Below are 18351 nucleotides of genomic sequence, written 5' to 3' on the forward strand. Positions count from 1 at the left end.
TACTGGCTTCTATCTCATTTTCTAACCTGTTCACCATGACACTTCCCTGGAGAAGCTCCTCAGACCGGATGTGTGGGAGGAGCAGCTGTAAAGTGAAAGTAAATATCCCAGCATGCACTGCAGCAAGTATCTTCAGAGGAGCAGTCACATGACATCCCCACCCACCTGTGTTCCCATAGAAACAAGAGCCCCTCAGACATTATCAAAAACTCAGTCATCAGTAAATAAATGCTGTACAGACATAATAGAAGGAACGCCCCAGTCCCAGCAGTAAGCTGTACAAACATAGTAATAGAAGGAACGCCCCAGTCCCAGGAGTAAGCTGTACAAACATAGTAATAGAAGGAACGCCCCAGTCCCAGGAGTAAGCCGTACAGACATAGTAATAGAAGGAACGCCCCAGTCCCAGCAGTAAGCTGTACAAACATAGTAATAGAAGGAACGCCCCAGTCCCAGGAGTAAGCCGTACAGACATAGTAATAGAAGGAACGCCCCAGTCCCAGCAGTAAGCTGTACAAACATAGTAATAGAAGGAACGCCCCAGTCCCAGCAGTAAGCTGTACAAACATAGTAATAGAAGGAACGCCCCAGTCCCAGGAGTAAGCTGTACAAACATAGTAATAGAAGGAACGCCCCAGTCCCAGGAGTAAGCTGTACAGACATAGCAATAGAAGGAACACCCCAGTAGTAAGCTGTACAGACATAATAGAAGGAACACCCCAGTCCCAGCAGTAAAGAGGTCACTACCCATCCCACACATGTTTCTGGGGGGTGGGGTACCCCGTTCATAAATTTGCTGTGGGGCTCAGTCATTTCTAGTTGTGCCACAGGATGTAAGCCATGAACAGAATGAATAGAGAGGGAGATTTATAGTTTCCCTTGTTTCCTAAAAGTGGCGTTAAAAACTTGCAAACTATGTGTTTGCGACTTTTTAACTGCGCCTTTATAAAAAAGAAAAAAAAGAAAAAAAGAAGTGTGACATGGACTGCCGGAGGAGGGGGATCTTTTGAGCGGGGGTACAGACAACAGAACTCTGATGAATACATTTGTACAAAAATCGATCTGCTAACAGAGGAGCATCCTGTCTATCATCACACAACTTACTCCCAGCTGACAGCCTAGAAATCATCTATGAATATATGACCCTTCACCTGGGGAAAAAGGGGGAATGAGTATAGTCACACATCAGTACATACAGTAATTACAGTGGTGGGGGGGGTCACACATCAGTAGTAGGATTCCTCAGTTTGTGGTCCACAGCACCTGCAGGCAGGATCCTCTCCGCACAGAAGAGACGGAGAGGGCAGAGTCTGCGGTAAGTGCTCAGCCATCACAGCTTCTCCTCAGTCTCCCTTCCTCCTGCAAAAGTTCCTCTCAGCTTTTAAGAATCCTCCTGCTAAGCCCCTCCAGTCCTGTACAGCCAGAAGGCACCTCCGATACAAGCAGCACTCCTTCAGGCATGGACGAGGTATCTCCTCCATGGCATGTGCAGGGATGGACGAGGCAGGCACCTGTGAGAGCAGGACAGGAGGGGGAATGGCTGCCAATAGCAGGAAAACCAGGCAGATCTGCTTAAGAAGATCTATTAGTAAGTGTATTATTTCCCTACTTTCTTTACGATATAATAAGTGCGAACAGAGTGGCCAAACCCTTTAAAACTGTTACTTTTTTTTCTACCACGTGAATTTCTTGCAAAATATGAATAAATTCTTAAAGTGAACTATTTTTATCACACAGTAACATACACTGGTCAGACATAGGATGCAGTAACATTAAGGCATAAATGGAGTTATACCCGCAAACAAAATAAAGAGCAACATTAAACAGTTTATAATATAAAATAAGTAAAAAGATACCCAAAGGTCTGGGCAGGGTACCACATTACCCTTTATAACTGTTTGGGATGTTAGATTCGATGGTGTGGCATTCAAACTTGAAGTAAAATTGTCAAGTGGGTCATCTAGAAGACAAAATACAGCTTTATTGGTAATAATTAAAATATCCTGTAAATGTATAAACACTTAACAGGTGCTTTTCATTAGTATCAGTGACAAATAGAGCATTTTAAAAATTTCGACAGCAGCCGATACATCACTTTCATTGGATAAGCCTTCTCTGACCCATAGAAAATAGTGTTCCAACTGCAGATGTTCTGCCTATGTTGCCTTTCCAAGTTCCTCAATGTACATCTGCGCTAGAAAAGTTCATAGTTAAATCTAATTAAAATTTTAACAAAATTATTTCTACATTTTGTTTTTTTTTTACATTTTAGAGCCTTCATATCCCTTTTCAGTAGGCAGGAGCTCTGGCCATACAAAAGTTGCTTCTTTAGCCAGATGTGGCAAATGGTAAAGAATCTGGTTATGTAGAAGAACTTGCAGGGAATGTGTCATCAGAAAATGACCCATTGTTTAAATCACGTTTTTAAGTTTAACATAATAATTTGTTTTTTTTTAATTTTCCATGTCAATATCTATAGTCAAACAAAAACCATGAAATCCTACAGTTTTTGCACTGGCTAATAATAATAATAATAATAATAATAATAATAAAATTATGATTATAATAAGCCACTTCTTGGTCTGTACAGATCACTTTAATGCAGTTATCTGCTTATCTGTCATTCTAATCCTGCCTGTAATGATATCACTTATGTATAGATAAGATAAGATCCACCATTTACTATAGGTGATTTTACAAGGAAAGGATAGATAAGCTTTGACAATTACCTCTGCACAGGTCACAGAGTATGCCTAGAGAACTCTCCATAGAGGTCAATGAGGTCCCCTCCTGACAATTGTGTCTATGGACCATGGGGCTGCCGTAAAGCAATTTTCTTAATGCTTTAAACAGCTTAGGCAAGATGGCTGCACCCATAATCATGTTCAGGAAATGAAAAAAAAAAAATCTTTACACTGGCAGAAAAACCTTTAATTTTTTGGTGACATTTCGTACGAGAACTTTGAGACGTCAATCTTGTAAAGAAGCATTTTGTCAAGGTGGAAAAGCTTCCCTTTTCTCGTTCCTCTGTAAAGCAAAGGATGGTGTTCTCTGATCACAAGATCTGACCAGCAATGAATAGGAATTTCAAAAACGGGCAGTTGTCTAGCCAACCTTGAGTGAAAGATAGATATGTTAACCGTATCCTTCTCTACATGCTCAGTTCTGCCTCCTGTGTGGGGGCGGGACACTGGGCACCTCTGGAGGGTTCCCATTCAACGTATTATTAGAGTTTGTTGTTTGAGTTTATTTTTTTTTTACCATGCAGTTTGCCTTTTAAAGTAAATCTGTTGATGTTTGAAGGCTTTCATCATGAATTAATCCTTTATGTGCTCTTTTTTTCATTTGCTTGTTTCCATCTTCACATTATGAAACAGCCATATAAAATAAGTGCATTTACTCCGAAATAGCCAAACACTGATATACAGTCAGGTCCATAAATATTGGGACATCGACACAATTCTAACATTTTTGGCTCTATACACCACAATGGATTTGAAAGGAAACAAACAAGATGTACTTTAACTGCAGACTGTCAGCTTTAGGCTAGATGCACACGACCGTTGTTTCTTTGCGTCCGCAAATTGTGCGTCTGCCAAAAAAAACGGATGCGGCACCCGTTTTTTTGGGAGGATCCATTTTTTTTCCACAGATCCCTTGTAATAAAGGCCTATCCTTGTCCGCAAATGTGAAAAAAAGTAGGACATGCACTATTTTTTTTGCTGAAGGGAAACACGGACAACGGACGCGGAACACAAACGGATGAACTATCAGCATTTTTTTGCTGACCAATTGAAATGAATGGGTCCCCATCCTATCCGCAAAAAAAACGGAACAGAGGCCGAGAAAAACAACTGTCGTGTGCATGAGGCCTTAATTTTAGGGTATTTACATCCAAATCAGGTGAACAGTGCAGGAATTACAAAAGTTTGCATATGTGCCTCCAACTTGTTAAGGGACCAAAAGTAATGGGACAGAATAATCATAAATCAAACTTTCACTTTTTAATACTTGGTTGCAAATCCTTTGCAGTCAATTACAGCCTGAAGTCTGGAACGCATAGACATCACCAGACGCTGTGTTTCATCCCTGGTGATGCTCTGCCAGGCCTCTACTGCAACTGTCTTCAGTTCCTGCTTGTTCTTGGGGCATTTTCCCTTCAGTTTTGTCTTCAGCAAGTGAAATGCATGCTCAATCGGATTCAGGTCAGGTGATTGAATTGGCCATTGCATAACATTCCACTTCTTTCCCTTAAAAAACGGTTTGGTTGCTTTTGCAGTATGCTTTGGGTCATTGTCCATCTGCACTGTGAAGCGCCGTCCAATGAGTTCTGAAGCATTTGGCTGAATATGAGCAGATCATATTGCCCAAAACACATCAGAATTCATCCTGCTGCTTTTGTCAGCAGTCACATCATCAATAACTACAAGAGAACCAGTTCCATTGGCAGCCATACATGCCCACGCCATGACACTACCACCACCATGCTTCACTGATGAGGTGGTATGCTTAGGATCATGAGCAGTTCCTATCCTTCTCCATACTCTTCTCTTCCCATCACTCTGGTACAAGTTGATCTTGGTCTCATCTGTCCATAGGATGTTGTTCCAGAACTGTGAAGGCTTTTTTAGATGTCGTTTGGCAAACTCTAATCTGACCTTCCTGTTTTTGAGGCTCACCAATGGTTTACATCTTGTGGTGAACCCTCTGTATTCACTCTGGTGAAGTCTTCTCTTGATTGTTGACTTTGACACACATACACCTACCTCCTGGAGAGTGTTCTTGATCTGGCCAACTGTTGTGAAGGGTGTTTTCTTCACCAGGGAAAAAATTATTTGGTCATCCACCACAGTTATTTTCCGTGGTGTTCGGGTCTTTTGGTGTTGCTGAGCTCACCGGTGTGTTGCTTCTTTTTAAGAATGTTCCAAACAGTTGTTTTGGCCATGCCTAATGTTTTTGCTATCTCTCCGATGGGTTTGTTTTGTTTTTTCAGCCTAATGATGGCTTGCTTCACTGACAGCCCTTTAAATCTCATCTTGAGAGTTGACAGCTTCCAAATGTAAATAGCACACTTGAATAACACACACCTGGCCATTGAACAGGTGAGAAACCAACTGTCCCATTACTCTTGGTCCCTTAAGTGGGAGGCACATATGCAAACTGTTGTAATTCCTACACTGTTCACCTGATTTGGATGTAAATACCCTCAAATTAAAGCTGACAGTCTGCAGTTAAAGCAAATCTTGTACATTTCATTTCAAATCCATTGTGGTGGTGTACAGAGCCAAAAATGTTAGAATTGTTTCGGTGTCCCAATATTTATGGACCTGGCTGTAGCTTCAAGGACACGAAAAAACAAGATGGAAATTAAAATCGGGAACTTAAAGTGTAACGGTCTTTTATTTGCTAGTTTATTAGAGCTAGGCATATATACCAGAGTTAGTCTGTCAATGATTGTCAAAAGATCTGTAATTAACTTATATTAACAGCTTCCATTATTGTCCTCTGTCCCTTTCCACTGCTCCCTTAAAAGACACTTGCTATGGCTCGTCTGTCTCCGGCTAAGGCTACTTTCACACTCGCGATTTGGCTTTCAGTTTGTGAGATCCGTTATAGGCTCTCACAAGCGGTCCAAAACTGATCAGTTTTGCCCTAATGCATTCATGGAAAAGGATCTGCTCAGAATGCATCAGTTTGCCTCCGTTCAGTCACCATTCCGCTCTGGAGGTGGACACCAAAACGCTGCCTGCAACGTTTTGCTGTCCGCTTGACAAAACTGAGCCAAACTGATCCGTCCTGGCACACAATGTAAGTCAATGGGGACTGATCAGTTTTCACTGACACAATCTGGCACAATAGAAAACAGATCCGTCCTCCATTGACTTTCAATGGAGTTCATGACTGATCCGTCTTGGCTATGTTACAGATAATACAAACAGATCTGTTCATGACTGATGCATGCGGATGTATTATTGTAACTGATCCGTTTTTGCAGATCCATGACAGATCCGCCCAAAACGCGAGTGTGAAAATAGCCGGAGAAGACAGGAAGACGGAGGTGCGGTCCTTCACACTGCATGCCTGCATTAGGCTTCAGAGTGAGGAGGCGTGTCTCAGTAATCCAATCTGATTGGTTGGCAGGGAGCTGCTGGCTACAGCAAGTGTGTATGGAAAGTGAGGGGAAGCAGTTTTGGCCTCAGAACTGGCAGAACATCTTGAGAAGGTCCTCATATTGTAAATGTTTAAACAGCCGTAACTAAGGGAAAAACTTAAGGAAATCTGTGGTATGTGAAGAAACTAAAGATTGCTTTATGCATAATGCTGCTGCAGCAGCAGCAACATATGCTAAATTTTTAATGAAAACATGACAGTTACATGTTAAAATATGAAATTGGCTGGCAACTCAATATTTCTCTACTTCAATTTTTATGGTTGTATATTTCTGCCTTGAGAGTAGGTTCATAAGGATTATTTTGGTGACTAAATTGTAAAGCAGGTCATACATTACAGATTTCAGATTGTTTATAGTTCATTGTTAGTCTTTAAGGTTGTCTTTCTGGGCAATCAATATTAGGGTCCATTCACACATCCGCAAAAGGGTCCGCACCCGCTCTGCAATTTTGTGGAACGGGTGCGGACCCATTCATTCTCTATGGGCCCGGACGTGAAGCGGAGAGCACACTATGTGCTCTCCGCTTCTGCATTTGCGGAGCACGGCCCAGAACTTCCGGTCCGCAGCTCTGCAAAAAATAGAACATGTCATATTCTTGTCCGAAGCTGCGGACAAGAATAGGCATTTCTATAAGGGGTGCCGGCCGGGTGTGTTACGGATCCGCAACACACCACGGACGTGTGAATGGACCCTTGAGAATGATCTGAACGCAAAATGTGTGATTCATTGTGCCAAAGTAGTGTCAACAGAAAAAAGTGTTTTACCCCCTTAAGGACCCTGCCATTCTTCACCTTAAGGACGAGGCCATTTTTAGCAAATCTGACATGTGTCACTTTATATGGTAATAACTTTAAAACACTTTTACTTATCCAGGCCATTCTGAGATTGTTTTGTCACATATTGTACTTCAAGACAGCGGTAAAATGGAGTCAAAAATTCATTTTTATTTATAAAAAAAAAAAAATATCAAAAAAAGAAAGATTAGCAAATCTCCAAATTTAAATTTCTTTTATAATAGTAATACCTCCAAAAATAGTTATTACTTTACATTCCCCATATGTCTACTTCATGTTTGGATCATTTTCAAAATGAAATTTTATTTTTTGGGGATATTAGAAGGCTTAGGCTACTTTCACACCTGCGTTCGGGTGTCCGCTCGTGAGCTCCGTTTGAAGGGGCTCACAAGCGGCCCCGAACGCAGCCGTCCAGCCCTAATGCATTCTCAGTGGAGGCGGATCCGCTGAGAATGCATCAGTCTGCCAGCGTTGGAAAATGTTGCCCTGGTACGACACAGGCACCATGACTTCCAGATGTACTGGGACCCTCCCCTGCCTGGGTTTGATAAATTAGGGCCTTGATAACCACCTCTTGTAAATTAAGGAAAGTTCCCCTGTGGCCAGAATATTGAAATGGCAATGTGCAATGCGTACGTGCTATCTGTACAATGTGTACGTCCAGCTTTTTGTACCACTTTTGTTTATCGTGTGGCTCTGAAGGGCTTCATAAGTTAATCTGCAAGATCCACCTCTCCCATGTGCCTGTTGTAATCAAGGATGCAGTCTGGCTTGTTAACAGTGGTAGTGGTACCTCGTACAGCAGCAGGGGAGCTGGCGCTAGTGTGAATGGTGGTCAGTACAAGGACATCCCTCTTGTCCTTGTACTTAACCTTCAGCATATTCTCATTGCGGAGAGCCCTACTTTTGTCCATTCTCAGTGGTTGCACTACCAGGGATCTAGGGAGGCCTCTCTGATTTTTGCGTACTGTGCCGCAAGCCACAGTGCCTCTGGCAGTTAGGGACATAAATAGGGGTATATGCTGGTATAATAGTTATCCACATAGAGGTGGTAACCCTTATCCAGCAGTGGGTGCAGTAAGTCCCACACAATCTTCCTACTAACTCCTAGGATGGGAGGGCATTCTGGGGGTTCTATCCTGGAATCTTTCCCTTCGTAAATGTGGAACTTGTGGGTGTACCCAGAGCTACTCTCAGAGTTTGTATAATTTTTATGCCATACCTTGTCCGTTTGCTAGGCAGGTATTGGCGGAATTTAATCCTCGCTTTGAACAGTAATAGCGACTCATCTACACATATTTTTATCAGGGTTGTACACCTCAGCAAACTTGTTGCTGAAGTGGTCAATGACAGGCCTAACTTTGAACAGTCGGTCAAATGTTGGGTCGTTTGGGGTGGGCACTGAATTGTCATTGTAGTGTAGGAATTTTCGGATTGATTCAAGTCGCTTCCGGGTCATTGTCTGACTGTAAATTGGAGTCTGGTAGAAAAATGTCAGAACTCCAATATTGCCTAACTTTTTTTTTTTTTTTTCTTTATTGTGCCCATATGCAGCACGAGTCCCCAAAATATCTTCATCTCTGCTGCATCTACTTGGGTCCAACCTAGGGGGTCTCGCGCATGGCAAACTAGGGTTCTGAGCAATTCATTGTTGAGCGTACAAATTGGTTTGTGCCACCATTAAATTTACAAAATCTTCAGAAGATTTTGAAAAAAAAAATCTAGCTCAGTGAAGCCCACACAATCTATCAGAATACCTGAGTTGCCCACAAACTCAGGAATTTGGGGAGCATAATCGTCAGGTGTTGGGGTCTATGTGGGGGTCACTCTGCGGGGCTGCCTCCTCTGCTAACTTGGGGCACCTTCTAGAGGGTCCCTCATCAGCGGATAAAGATGATGATGAAAGGGTAGAGGAAAGTGGCATCCTCTTCTCCCTCACTGGCAGACTCCGTATCAGAGGCAAGGATGGCGTATGCCTCTTCAGCCGAGTATAGTTGTTGGGATGGACGGGCCATTTTTATTTTATTGGGGTGTGACATGTGAAAAGTGTAAACCTTTATTTAGTATGGGGTGTGTATGTAGTGTTTTCACACGTGAAGGGGCTTGTAGAGTCTTTTCTGCACAAAAAAAAAAATCTTGCATTGCAAATGCGATCAGTAGTGGAGAAAAAAAAAAAAATATATATATATATTACATACATACACACCACTAGTTTTTTTTGGGGGGGGGGGGGGGGTTGTGTGGAGAAAAAAAAAAAAAAAAAACGGGACGGAGGGATCGGGAACAGCTGCAAATGGGAAAAAATAAAAATAAATCTGTGCAGCTATTACAGATGTTATTCTTTTTCAGCAGCAAAAGGGTTAAAGTTGCAGTGGTGGTACTCCACAAGTCCCAGGAAGCCACAGCAGCACAGAAAGGCACAGAACCTCTCTGCATGTAGTCACCAGCTAGAATGGCTGCATACAGGGAAGTTCAGCCTCTTCCTGTGCAGCTATAGCGCTGCCATTGGCTGGAGCGTTGTTCCAGCCAATCGCTGCGCTGGCAGGGGACCCAAAACCCTGGTGTCCCCTGCCTCACCTCGGATGTGACCGATGCTGACCAGTTCAGAAGCCCCACAGCTTCTGACAACTTCCTGCGCTGCGATGTGCCGGTCTCATTGATCCGCCAATCGCAGCACTTGGAGCTGCAGGGGTGCGGATTGGCACCATGCTGCACGCTGTTAAGAGCAGCCATGGTGCTGCGTTTCCACCCAGACCCTTATGAAGTACATGTACGTCATGGGTCCTTAAGGGGTTAAAAAGTGAATTTAATGCTTCAATGTGTTGTATAAGTAGTGAAATTGAATTGGAGCACTACACCCAGCACTGCGTTGCTTGGTGATAAGTAGTTCAGACATTTCGGTCTGGTAAGGCCCTTTTTCATTGAGTCGCACTAATGTAAAAGTAGTGGGGTAGGAATCTGCAATGGCGTCCACAGCACTATAGGGCCTCATGCACACGACCGTTGTGTGCATCCGCGTCCGTTCAGTCATTTTTCACAGTTTAGCGGAGGTCCCATTCATTTCTATGGAGCTGTGAAAAAAAACTGATAGTCCTCAGTTTTTTTTCTCTGCGTCCGTGATCTGTGATTCCAGTCAGTCAAAAAAATATAACCTGTCCTATTGGAAAACGGAGGACGGACCCATTCAAGTTAATGGGTCAGTCAAAAAAAAAAAAACGGATGCACAACTGCAATAAAGTTACACTTTTCATTAATCTTCCTTTTTTTTCCCCTGTCAGACAAAAAAAAAAAAGGAAGACACAAGGAATCACAACTGAAGCAAAAATCGGACACTGACCACTGAAGCCAAATCACTGACCATGAAAAAACACTGTTGTGTGCATGAGGCCTAAAGCTCAGTCTTTCCTTGCTCTTCAGTCCTCAGAAAGATAGATATGACTCTAGGCAGTGGAAAAAGAAAATTGAGGCGACATAACATACTATAGTGTATATGTGTTACATATAGTGTTATGAGATTTGTAACAGGGTTGATGTTCCTGGAGGGATACACCAAATGGAAAAGGATTTAGGAAAACTAGAGGAATGGTCAAAAATCTGGCAACTAAAATTTAATGTTGACAAGTGCAAGATAATGCACCTGGGGCGTAAAAACCCAAGAGCAGAATATAAAATCAGTGATACAGTCTTAACCTCAGTATCTGAGGAAAGGGATTTAGGGGTCATTATTTCAGAAGACTTAAAGGTAGGCAGACCATGTCATAGAGCAGCAGGAAATGCTAGCAGAATGCTTGGGTGTATAGGGAGAGGCATTACCAGTAGAAAGAGGGAGGTGCTCATGCCGCTCTACAGAGCACTAGTGAGACCTCATTTGGAGTATTGTGCTCAGTACTGGAGACCATAACTCCAGAAGGATATTGATACTTTGGAGAGAGTTCAGAGAAGAGCTACTAAACTAGTACATGGATTGCAGGATAAAACTTACCAGGAAAGATTAAAGGACCTTAACATGTATAGCTTGGAAGAAAGACGAGACAGAGGGGATATGATAGAAACTTTTAAATACATAAAGGGAATCAACAAGGTAAAAGAGGAGAGAATATTTAAAAGAAGAAAAACTGCTACAAGAGGACATAGTTTTAAATTAGAGGGGCAAAGGTTTAAAAGTAATATCAGGAAGTATTACTTTACTGAGAGAGTAGTAGATGCATGGAATAGCCTTCATGCAGAAGTGGTAGCTTCAGTGAAGGAGTTTAAGCATGCATGGGATAGGCATAAGGCCATCCTTCATATAAGATAGGGCCAGGGGCTATCCATAGTATTCAGTATATTGGGCAGACTAGATGGGCCGAATGGTTCTTATCTGCTGACACATTCTATGTATTCATGGTATTGCTGGGACTGTGTGTGAGGAACTATATACAATTGAGAAAAACTTAAGACAATGATGGGGACAGGATTAGCAGGAACAGACTGCAGTACTTGAGGAAGGCTCTAGCATTGAGCCAAAACGTCGCATTGCCTGCATGGGTGAATAAACTTTTTAGCATTTTATCTTATGGAGTGCTGCCCGTTTTTTAAATTTTATATACTGGGTTTGCCTATTCCCAATTGGGCCAGTTGCACCCCGCTGTACCTTTATCAGACGGTGCTGCCACTGTTTTTCATATAAATTTTTTTTTTTTTAACATAGAAGGACCTTCTATCTTCATTCAGAAGGACCTGCGCACCGACATCACCGCGCTTACCACAAGTCCTTCAAGAAGAACAAATAAGAGGATCCCGGCTGCGCGATCAAGTGGATGAGGGGAGTAATGTTTTTATAATTTAACCCTCAATTCACATTATACTTAACATTCTGTATTAAAGAATGCTATTTTCCATTATAACCATGTTATAATGGAAAATAATAAAGTAAATGGGGTCTTGGGTCATACATGCCTCGTCTCCTTAGCAACCATGTGTGAAAAAAAATAAAAAAAATTCGCACCGCATCCGCACTTGCTTGTGGATGCGATTTTCATGCAGCCCCCCTATTCATTTCTATAGGGTCTGCGTTGCGTGAAAATGCAGAATATAGAACATGCCGCGATTTTTACGCAACGCACAAGTGATGCGTGAAAAACATCGGTAATGTACCCAGCCCCAATTAAAGGAATGGGTCAGGATTCAGTGCAGGTGCAATGCGTTCACCTCATGCATTTCACCCGCACAGAATACTCGCCCTTAGTGTTGGGGTCCATTCACACGTCCGTAGTGTATTGCGGTTCCGCAATACACCCGGCCCGCATCCCCCATAGAACTGCCATATAACATGTTCTCTTTTTGCGGACCCGCAGCCCGTAAGTTCGGGGCCGCGCTCCGGAAATGCGGAGAGCACATAGTGTGCTCTCCGCATCCATTCCTGCCCCATTGAGATGAATGGGTCCGCAACCGTTCCCGATATTGTGGAACGGATGCGGACCCATTTGCGGATGTGTGAATGGACCCTTACAAGGTCTCAGGTGTGAATGAGGAGCAGAGGTGTTAAATTTTGTGTTATCGCTCTCACACTGGTCGCTGGAAGTTCAACATGGCAATTTATGGCAAAGAACTCTGAGGATCTGAAAAAAAAAAAAAAAAAAATTGCTGCTCTACATAAAGATGGCCTTGGCTATGAGAAGATTGCCAACACCCTGAAACTGAGCTGCTGCATAGTGGCCAAGACCATACCGCGGTTTAACAAGACAGGTTCCACTCAGAACAGGCCTCACCATGGTCGGCCAAAGAGGCTGCGTGCACGTGCTCAGTCATATCCAGAGGTTGTTCTTTTTAAATAGATGTATGAGTGCTGCCAGCATTGCTGGGTGGGTTGGGGGTCAGCCTGTCAGTGCTCAGACCAGTGCACACACTGCATCAAATTGGTCTGCATGGCTGTCGTCCTGGAAGGAAGCCTCTTCTAAAGATGATGCACAAGAAAGCCCACAAACAGTTTGCTGAAGACAAGCAGACTAAGGACATGGATTACTGGAACCATGTCCTGTGGTCTGATGAGACCAAGATAAACTTACTCGGTTCAGATGGTGTCAAGCGTGTGTGGTGACAACCAGATGAGGAGCACAAAGACAAGTATGTCTTGCCTACAGTGAAGCATGGTGATGGTAGTGTCATGGTTTGGGGCAGCATGAGTGCCGACGGCTGTGGAGAGCTACAGTTCATTGAGGGAACCATGAATGCCAGAGTGTACTGTGACATACTGAAGCAGAGCATGATCACCTCCCTTTGGAAACTGGGCCACAGGGCAGTATTCCAACATGACCACAACCCCAAAAGCACCTCCAAGAAGACCACTGTCTTGCTAAAGTAACTGAGGGTAAAAGGTGCTGGACTGGCCAAGCATGTCTCCAGACCTAAACTCTATTAGGCATATGTGAGGCATCTTCAAACGGAAAGTGGAGGAGCGCAAGATCTCTAACATCCACCAGCTCTGTCATGTCATCGTGGAGGAGTGGAAGAGGATTCCAGTGGCAACCTGTGAACCTCTAGTGTAGTGATCCCCAACCAGTGTGCCTCCAGCTGTTTAAAAACTACACCTCCCAGCATGCCCGCACAGCCAAAGGCTGTCTGGGCATGCTGGGAGTTGTAGTTTTGCAACAGCTGGAGGCACGCTGGTTGGGAAACACTGCTAGTGAACTCCATGCCCAAGAGAGTTAAGGCAGTGCTGAAAAATTGTGGTGGCCACACAAAATATTGAAACTTTGGGCACAATTTGGCCATTTTTAACTTAGGGGTGTACTCACTCAGCGGTTTCGACATTAATGGCTGTGTGCTGTTATTTTGAGGGCACACCAAATTTACACTGTTATACAAGCTCTATCAAAGTGTAATACCTTCAGTGCTGTCCCATTAAAAAAATATTTATAAAAATGTGAGGGAAGTACTCACTTTTGAGATTATACATACATACATATATATATATATATATATATATATATATATATATATATATATATATTATAATGTAAGTGTGTGTGCATATATATAATTTTTACTAATCACACACCACTGCAAGTGTATTGACCTTTTATCACCTGCATTTATCAAGCAAACAGTGTGCATTACATTACAAAATACACAAAATTCCTTTACACACAGATAAACCAATGTAATTCCCCATAAATTATAAATTAAGAAGCCTGAACTTGTACGATGAATTACACAGTCAATTAAAAATGTTTTGCATGTTTTAAATTGTGACATAAAATGAACCGAGAGATTGAATTGCAAATTACCCCGTACTGCACATTGCAAGCCTGACCTTTGTGCTATTGTCTTAACAAGCAGAAAAGATCTTTTCAGGCCTGCAGTTACATTCTTTCCCAGGGACCAGATTAAACTCTTTGGCTGGCATAACAGCTACGAACAGATACTTCACAATGATTAAATGTTTCTTTATTCTTTTTAACATCTTTACATATTTCTGGTATAGTGAAGAATCATGCTTACAACATATTTCCATCTATGTTTCCGCAAAAAAATAAAAAATAAATCCTTTCTGATCAAATACTGATGGCACAGACCTTGATTAACATGGGTGCGAGTTTCTGCTTCCAGTTATAGTTGGCAAACTGGCAGTGCACTAATTTTACCGCTTCTGAATGCAACAGACACCGTCTTTTTATCGGGATCCAAAAACCAAGAAAGCCGAAACAAGCTGACAGAGCTAGCTAGAGCGGGAGAAGTTTACCTAAAATTGTATGTGCCTTATGTACATACATTGACCAAATCTTGATTTGTAAAATGATGCCGATTTGCTTACTAAAAGTTACAGCACCAACAAAGTGGATGAGATTTTAGGCTGTGAAAAACATGTGCAGCGTAAAATTAATAATCTGTAAGCAGATGTCTACCTATGAAACTGGCCAACCCGTTACAGGTGTGCTTGGCAGCTGAAGGCATCTGTGTTGTCCCATGATCCTATGTGTCCGCATTGCTGAGTAAAATGAAGTTTTAATATATGCTAATGAGACTCTAGGAGCAACAGGGGCGTTGCCATTACACCTAGAGGCTCAGCTCTCTCTATAACCGCGGCCTCTGTAGTAGGATTGACAGGACCAGGCAGTGAAAACGTGATCACTGCATGAAATGGTTTGTGTCCATCCAAATCCTGGCATATTTCCCCGGGTAGCAGCCAGATCTCCACCGGATCCCATTATCATTGGAACCTGCAGGAGAGTTGTACCGCACGAGTGAAAGAAGCCTAACAGCTCAAGGATCTTGATATTATGCCCAGCACAGAACCAGATGAGCAAAAACAGCAAGTAATGAAAATCTTTCAAATGTTAAAAGGGAACCTGTCACCTCCCAAAACCATCCCAAGCCGCCAGCAGTGTTTCTGATGATGCCTTTCTTACTGAAGACAGATGCAGCAAAAGTACTGAAAACGTTGTTTTATCCCCTGCCGGCGCGCTTCTCCACACATGCTTGAAGTCAAGCGGGCAGTGGCCTCCTTGCTTCAAGTCCCGGTAACCGTGCCCCCTTCCCTGCCCCTTCGCTGTGACTGACAGCGCTTATGTACAAGAGTTCAGCTGCCTTTGCCGAACAGCCGGCTCTCAGTCGCAGCGAAGGGGGCACGGTTACCGTGACTTGAAGCAAGGAGGCCGCTGTCCCCTTGACTTCAAGCATGTGTGGAGAAGCGCACCGGGCGGGGGATAAAACAACGTTTTCAGTAGTTTTGCTGCATCTTCCTTCAGGAAGAAAGGCATCATCAGAAACACTGCTGGCGGCTTGGGATGGTTTTGGGAGGTGACAGGTTCCCTTTAAAATGAAACATTGGAAAATTTTAGTTCCACCTTGTTGCTATTAGAAATCTAAAAAACAAACAAAAAAAAAACAAAACACCACCCAATTGATAAATTCTGACCCCTTTTAGTTATTTTGGTTTATTTTTTTGGCATTGCATAAAATTGCTATTGTAAAAGCAATAATTTATCCATAAACTTCACCATATTAACTTCAATAAAGGATGGTTATACAAACTTGTAAAGTTGCTGATGACAAGGATTCGTGTAGGGTTTGCTGTGCACTCTAGTAAACCATCCCAATTAAATTCTATATGAGGCTACGTTAGCCCCAGTGGCTATGATTAAAAGATACTGTTGGCAGAATGCTTGAAGGGGACATTTCATCAGCTTCTAATTTGCTTTATCTAAAAAAGTCTCTTGGGTTTTCTGGAAGAAGAACAACAAGAAGAACAACAAGAAGAACAACAAGAAGAACAACAAGAAGAACAACAAGAAGAACAACAACTTTCTCTTCCAAAAACTAAACTTTTATTGGCGATTGGTAAAACTACAAAACAGGCTACCACTTCCTGTCAGGGCAATTGTCTTCCTCCAGGTGGGAATGTGTGTGGTGGTATGGGTTGGCTGATTGAGCTTCTAAAAGTAACATGCCCAGACTTCAACAAAAGCTCCTGGGCCACAGTGTGTTTGCTCACTGCCTAACCTGCCCTACCATCTCTAAAAAGCTCACCTGAGACCTAGAAAGGTCTGTGCCTTGGGGTCTGTTCTATCCATGTAATGAAGAGCCGCCAAGGCATAGTCCATCTCATCACATGTGTACTTCTAAACCTCAATGCAAGCAGAGACCTCTAGCCCAAGTCATGCTCTCTTGCCAGCCGATTGTCAAACAAATATACCTTGCAGTATCGGATACATAATACAAGGTTACATAATATTCAGAGTATTGTGACATGGGAGGTGGTTGTAAGTCCTATTAAACTCCAGTATAAGCTCCCACTAAGTTCATTCGCCTCCAAAGACCAGAGCTTTTTATATGCCAAAAAAAAAAACACTTTATAGATTTTTCAATAATATATATATATATATATATATATATATATATATATAAAAAAAATGATGGGTACACAAGAAAATGGAGCACCACCACATAATTGAAGTAATTCACCATACCAATTGTCTAACACTGGCTGAGTAAACCCCTAAAAAGGTATATACAATAATTAATACTAGTCTCCATGGAAAAGAAACTTTCAATACTAAAGCAAAATGTACAGGGAGAAAAGTATTAAATATAACAAAAACATACAGTGTATGCCAGACTTACCAAAATCTATATACAATCATACCGGTCATATTGAGTGCAGCCAGGATGGCGCTCATCCCAACATGCATTTTGCCTTAGTCTAGGGGGAGGGGGGGGGGGGGGTCTCATGGTTTTTATTGATTTTTTAATTATTGTGACTATGGATTTTTCAATAAAGTTGATTTTTGGTATATAAAAAAACTCTGGTCTTTGTAAGTGAAAATCTTTGCAACAAGGCTTAGCCTGTCCAAGACCATCGAAGCAGATGGGTTTCTGGAGTGGTAGCATGTGCATGAGCCTATCAAACATTACTGCAGAGATTTCCTACCGATTCCTTCTAACTTTAATTCTGTGTCATTCAAATAAATGAGCAAATAATATCTTATGTATAAATAAATGATGCATCACTTTGTCACCAGCCAGAAACAAAGCTTTGTGCATTATTATATTAAATAATATGGACTTCAGTTATGATCAACATTGGCTCTATGGGCAGGCATGCCTTCACCCCATATTAGGGCCCAGGGATCTTCTCACTTAGGTGTGTAGTTGTAACACATTTCGCTATTGCCACACAGGGTTCACTCTGTCCAACATGTGGTATTCCCTTTTTCCTCAGACATGTTTTACTCTATATTCACGCACAGTAGTGCTCCTCCGAAAAGAGAAGGAACATGGTCTCTCTAGTTCCATGCATTTGGGGATGGCTTCCCTGGGAGTCAATGGTTGACCTATAAACAGGTCTTTTAACATTACTAGGATAAGGCCAAACCAGAATTCTCTCCATAATGAATACAGACCCATCATCAGATAACGGTCAACTCTGCAATGAACAAGGGGCCAGGCTCCTAACCTTCGGATAGGATCATCAACATCAAATCAGTGGCTAGTCAGACACAGGGTACCCCCATCAGTTACCTGCAGCTATGGTACCAGGAAGTAAACAGTGTGGGGAGCCAGAGGGCCAAAACTCCCTACAGTGTGTAGTGGTAGTTCTTGGGCACCGCATAAGAGACACAAATGATGGTGTACAGAGTACATGCACTACAATTTGCAATTTCTACACTTTTCAAAAGTGGGTGGGACTTTTGAGAAGGGGCATGACCTCCCATGGTCCAAAAGATTCACTATTATTTGCACCAGAAAGTCTCAAGTTACAGATTAAATCTATGCCAGCTTGATTGACAAGAAGTGAATGACCAAAAATATGCCTGTGCCTTAATAAATTTGGCACATGCTCTGATGGACCTTCCATCACGATTGGTGTATGAAAATTAGTTTTAGTGCAGAAACACACTGACA

General features: G+C 42.4%; 1 protein-coding gene across 1 annotated transcript in view; it reads right to left on the reverse strand.

The window, feature by feature from the left end:
* TLL2 (tolloid like 2) overlaps nt 1-18351 on the reverse strand; it is a 183156-nt gene that overhangs the window by 49967 nt on the left and 114838 nt on the right. The window contains exon 3 of the mRNA XM_040437476.1: nt 1886-1960. Within this exon, the coding sequence (XP_040293410.1) occupies nt 1886-1960 (75 nt within the window). The remainder of the gene's footprint in view (nt 1-1885; nt 1961-18351) is intronic.

The sequence above is a fragment of the Bufo bufo genome, chromosome 6 (genome assembly GCF_905171765.1).
Source record: "Bufo bufo chromosome 6, aBufBuf1.1, whole genome shotgun sequence".
Classification (NCBI taxonomy): domain Eukaryota; kingdom Metazoa; phylum Chordata; class Amphibia; order Anura; family Bufonidae; genus Bufo; species Bufo bufo.